Source organism: Austrofundulus limnaeus, unplaced genomic scaffold (assembly GCF_001266775.1).
Source record: "Austrofundulus limnaeus strain Quisiro unplaced genomic scaffold, Austrofundulus_limnaeus-1.0 Scaffold3, whole genome shotgun sequence".
Classification (NCBI taxonomy): Eukaryota; Metazoa; Chordata; class Actinopteri; order Cyprinodontiformes; family Rivulidae; genus Austrofundulus; species Austrofundulus limnaeus.
Window position 1 is genome coordinate 8,103,348 of NW_013952405.1, and position 5,736 is coordinate 8,109,083.

Genomic DNA, 5,736 nt, shown 5'->3' on the forward strand with positions numbered 1-5,736 from the left:
GTTGTTGTTGTTGCCACCTCAACTATATTAGAATAATAAATTCTTATGTCAAGAGCTGAGACAGTGTAATAAAGACTGACCTGCACTTAAATAAACAAATAAAAAATTGAATAATTGTTGTTTTATTCTTTCTTTTGTGGGTTTAATAATTACATATTTTTATTCTAGAACCATCCTCGTTACCCTGAAGAAAAATTAATAATTTGACACCTAATGATTTGCTTTTGCTAAAATTGATTGTTTTATCTCCTGTCTCAGCATCTGACTCTGCTGAAATGTGAAAATGAAATGACTGTAGCTTTAATCTCTAAACCTAATCCACACATCATCCGGGGTGTTGTAACAGAACTGGACACACATCCAGAGAAACCTGATCGGGGTCTGCTGGTGTAGGAGCAGCAGCGCCCCCTGCTGGTGAGCCCTCTTTCCTCCGATCTGCAGCCGCAGCAGCAGCAGCAGCAGCGTCTCTCTCCTGTCACCACTCCGGGACTGCCTGTCCTCAGAGAGGCAGTGTTTACATCAACAAGCCGTCACACAGGAAGGTCCACGACCCGCAGCCAACATGGTGAGACCAAAAACCGCCCGTGTCTGTGGGTTTTTAGCTGATTTGCAGCGGCCGGAGAGAGGCGTGCTGTCCAGCCCGCCGCACCGAATCACCTTCATGCGCGCGCGTGTAACGGTGTCAGAGCAACAAGCTGGCCCGTGGATGGAGCCTGTCAGGTGTGGGGGGGGTAGATGCCGACGCTCCGTGGTGTTATGTGACCGGATAAGGGTTCAGGCTCTGCTCCGGTTTGAACATACGCAGCAGGGCTGTGGCCTCATTTTTTTTTTTTTTTTTTTCCTGCAGGCCCGCTCTGCCTCTGTGACATTCACCGCAAAGCCTTTAATATTAAGGTGCCGGGAGAAAAGCGCATCCTAATGTTATTAAAGCGTATAAAATAGCAGCATACAGGGCTGACTTATGTGATCAAACAGCCTTCTATAGTTCACATCCGATTACTGGAGGTTGCGTCATTCCCTTTAATTTAAATCTAAACTTAGACAGAGGCCCACTGCAGCGCGTCACCTGCAGAAATCTGCTGCTCTACATTTCATTAGTTATTATCAACATATAGCAGGRTTTAGTTGTCCTAATAAATCCGTGGATTTTCCGTCTTTGTTGCATTTCTTGGTGGAGTTGGGTCTAACATGCATGGGATCATTGATAACATTCAGTATTTTTGTAGTGACAGTGGGTGTCATGGGATTATCTTAAGGTTAGGGGTGTTCATATAGAATATCAAATAAATTAAATGAATTATATATATATATATAATATAGCATTTTTGGGGTTAGTCAGGATCTATAGGTTTGCAATCATATTAATCTGCATTTTTTTAGTACGTTTGGAGTTTTCATAACAATGTTTTCACACAGATATACAAAACAGGGTTATATATCATTCATCCATCTGTTTTTTATTTCATTTTTCTGATATATCAGATTTTAAAAACTCATTGGAGTCTAAACATATTCACTAATTAGTTTTTTTTATTATTTTGTGTTTGGTAATTTTTTTATTTGGACATGCATGTCACCTGTACACCAGGTTCTGAAGCATCCTCCACTCCTCTTCCTACGACCTCAGAGTATCTACGATCTATAATAATTTTTCCATTGCCTGTAACCAGAGGCAGGCTTTGTCATTTTGTATCCCAAATATTTGTGTTTACTGCTGCATCTAAGTCTTTTCTATTTTCTTAGAATTTCATCTTTTTTGTCACGTTTAAAAGGAAAGTGAGCTTCACCTGAAGCTGTGGATGATTGCTCTTTTCTGTGACAGATTGGGCAAAGGTATGTTCAGCCAACCTTTCATGCTGTCTAAAGAGCTAAAATGGCTGAAGGCTGGAAAAAAAATCCAATTATTTAATCCAAACTCTCTTAGCTGAGCACCGTTTTCTGATTTCCTAAAACGCAACAATAAAAGCGCATATTACTGTAATTTCTTATGTTAAATGACATAAGATGTGTTATTTTTATCTGCTTTTATTTGCATGTTAGAGCTATTTTGCACATATCAAGCAACAAAAGGAAATCCAGTCAGTTGTTTGTTTGTTTTTTGGTGTTTTGTAGAAAGTTTAGAATGGTCTATATTATGTCATCTGATAAAGTCACATGATTTTTTTTCTGATTCAGCATGTGAACGGTGGATCATAATTTTCTGATTTGTTGCTTCAGCCGATAAGTGAAGTCTTCCCCCCTGTGCCCACCCTCCTCCCCGCCTAGATTCAGTTTCAGACATGTCTTTCTATTTATAGCTCTGCTTGGACAACTGTCCTGATGACACAAATAGACGCGTGTGAGGAATAACGCAGACCCCAGTTTTAAATGAACTCCCTCACGTTGCTTCTGCCCCCAACAGGTGAACTTCACTGTGGATCAGATCCGTGCCATCATGGACAAGAAGTCCAACATCAGAAACATGTCGGTGATCGCCCACGTGGACCACGGGAAGTCCACGCTGACCGACTCGCTGGTGTCCAAGGCGGGGATCATCGCCTCGGCCCGGGCTGGAGAAACCCGCTTCACAGACACACGCAAAGATGAGCAGGAGCGCTGCATCACCATAAAATCCACGTACGTGGCTCCAGGAGCAGGGCCAGGACAGCACAGCTCTTTATTTGTTGAGCAATCTGTCAGAAATCATCAAAACACGTCTTCAAATCACAAACACTCCTCTTTAACCTAAATAATAATTTAAAAAATAGGTACTAAATCTAAAAAAAAACCCAAATAATCTGCTTATTCAGCAGCATCTGAGTGTAGTTTTTAGATAGTTAACATCTTGACTCTTATTCTACTTTAAATTATTACACCTAAAACAAAATAAGCCTTCACCTTTCAAACATTTTTATTGTGGTAATTAATTCAGCTTCTGAATGATGTTTATCAAATTAAAGTTATGAATAAAAATAGCACCTTATATTTACATTAATATAACCTAAGAATTTTTGTCAATTAATTCCAGTTCTGCATATAAAAGGAAATTGAGTCCAGTCATTTCAACTTTAAATTTTATTAAAAACAACTTGTTTTAAACAAGTTATCAGATGTTGAAACCAAATATGTACCAATTAAAAAAACTGTGTGTGTGTGTTATCAGCAGCACATTTCAAAACGTTGGCAGAGGGGCGTGTTTACCACTCTGAGTTGCATCATCATCGCTTCTATTAATAACCAGCAGCTGTTAATAGAGCTGGTGTTATAGGTTTAAAAGTGAATCCTTTTTGCTGAAAATGGGATTTAATCAGGTAAACATTTATTTATCTTGATATCTTTTGTTTGTAATGCACCAAATATGTTCACTGTTAGAAAGTAGGCCAGTAGCCTGGAACACCTGCAGAATTGTGTTGCTGAAAAAATGGAAACTATCCTGAAGGAAAAAAAAAGAAACCTTCTGGATCAGTGTTTTTTGTCTTAAGCGCTGTAAAAGTAAAGTAAATATTTATGCCCATCCACTGTATGATTATTATTATGAAGCTGTAAAGAGGAAGCATGAGAGGAGCTGCAGAAATCTAATTAACTTTAATAAAATACTATATTAGCGTATTTAGCTGTAACTGTTACAAAGAGATTAAAAAATTATAAGGAAGTGATAAATATAATAAAACGATTGACACAGCTGACTTATCAGACCAGAGTAATCAGTCATGAATTTTTCCAGCTTGTGGATTAAAAGCTGAGAAGCGTTGGATTCCCAGCGCTCCCAGCATCCATCATGGGTAACGGAAAATAAAAGTCTGATTATTGGCACCACTGAACTCTGTGTGTCACCTCAGGTTGTCCTAAATCACTTTGRGATCAGGGAATATGGTGGAATTTATAAAACAATAGAATAAAATGTTGTTTTGTCTGCTCCCGTACACAGAGGTCACCACACTGAGCAAAACTATTTAAACATTTAAGCTGGATGCTCTTCTTGGCATAATTTGGGCTCAAACCTGCAGACCTGACCACAGCTACCATAGACCCATAATACTGGGGATCATGGGAACTTGGTCCCCAGTATTATGGGACTAATATGATATAATTTAACTTTTAAAAAACAACTTTTCTTTCACTTCTTCTTACAGAGCAGTGATTTTTTTAACTTCTCAAAGATAGATTCTCTGAACTCTTTAATATTCAATCACATTGCTAATTTTTGTTTGTAAAACTAATGTTAACGTGAATTAAACCCTTTCCAACCCCTTTCTTGGTATAAATTGCCTATAGTTTGTTTTAAAATTAGCATGCGTTGTCAAAAGTAGAGACATAAGTACAGTTTCTATTCTAATCAGTTTAAACTTAATATTAGAAATCATTAATACTTCATAAATGCAGCTTTTATTTATATTGACAGATTACTAAAGCATGAGTTTAGCTTTATTTTCTGATTGTTCACAGAGCTACAACCACTTAATGCATTTTATTATGGATTAGTGTTGGTAAGAGAACCACATGAGACAATCCTCTTGCTATGTTTATTTACTTAACCTCCTAACATTGGAAATGTTTACAGAAAACACCAGATTTGTCTGATAACGTTAGCTTTACAAACATTTATCCTAAGTAATTTCACTGAATATTTGCTCCCAATTATGCACGTTCTTTTGTAACTCATGTGGAAGATTTCTGGCTGATGATAAGTAAATTTGGTGCATGGAGTCATTTTAGTGTCTTTACAGTTTTATAGCTGAGAACAAACCTAAATRTACAATATGTCTGTGTCTGCCACTCAAGGGCCATCTCCTTGTATTACGAGCTCGGAGACAACGACTTGGCCTTCATCAAGCAGACTAAAGACGGAAACGGCTTCCTCATCAACCTGATCGATTCTCCGGGTCACGTTGATTTCTCCTCGGAGGTCACCGCCGCCCTCAGAGTAACCGACGGCGCTCTGGTGGTTGTCGACTGCGTCTCAGGTCATTTCGTCACATCTAACACCCTCAGAAACATTGTTCTTTTTTTTATTTTTTAACAAGGCTCAATCAGTTTTCTCTTGACAGGTGTGTGCGTGCAGACCGAGACCGTGCTGCGGCAGGCCATCGCCGAGCGCATCAAGCCCGTCCTGATGATGAACAAGATGGACCGGGCCCTGCTGGAGCTGCAGCTGGAGACCGACGAGCTTTACCAGACGTTTCAGCGTATTGTTGAGAACGTCAACGTTATTATCTCCACCTACGGAGAAGATGAGGGTGGACCCATGGGGAACATTATGGTGAAGCACAAATACTAAACGGATTCAGAAAGATCAATTAACACGTGATGACCTTGTTTTAATTGTGAGTCCGTTCTCCTCAGATCGACCCCGTCATTGGTACCGTTGGCTTCGGCTCGGGCCTCCACGGCTGGGCTTTTACTTTGAAACAGTTTGCTGAGATGTATGTGGCTAAGTTCACAGCTAAAGGCGTGGCTCAGCTGGGACCAGCGGAGAGGTGTAAGAAGGTGGAGGACATGATGAAGAAGCTGTGGGGAGACAGGTGAGCATTACTGCAGATAAACACAGCCAATCCATACATTATTTACTTCACACTAAGCTACTGCAAATACATTAGGCTGCCAGTTTACTGAAGGCTGAATTAAGTAGGGGACTACTCAACAGTTCCTTATTTTTGAACAATGGGCCTCATGCAAGAACATGTTCGTATTCTTATTGTTGCAGCTTGAAGACATCAGTCGACGAATGGAGTAGTTTTTATCCAAACATTTATTTTC

At 39.6% G+C, this 5,736-nt stretch overlaps 1 protein-coding gene across 1 annotated transcript in view; it reads left to right on the top strand.

Annotated features, from left to right (window-relative positions):
* Nucleotides 1–421: 421 nt before the first annotated feature.
* Nucleotides 422–5,736, top strand: part of eef2b (eukaryotic translation elongation factor 2b) — a gene marked incomplete at its 3' end in the record, with an annotated part of 7,900 nt that continues 2,585 nt past the window's right edge. Inside the window, 5 exon segments of the mRNA XM_014021023.1 lie at nucleotides 422–565; nucleotides 2,402–2,616; nucleotides 4,762–4,943; nucleotides 5,028–5,239; nucleotides 5,323–5,501. Of these exon segments, the coding sequence (XP_013876477.1) occupies nucleotides 563–565; nucleotides 2,402–2,616; nucleotides 4,762–4,943; nucleotides 5,028–5,239; nucleotides 5,323–5,501 (791 nt within the window).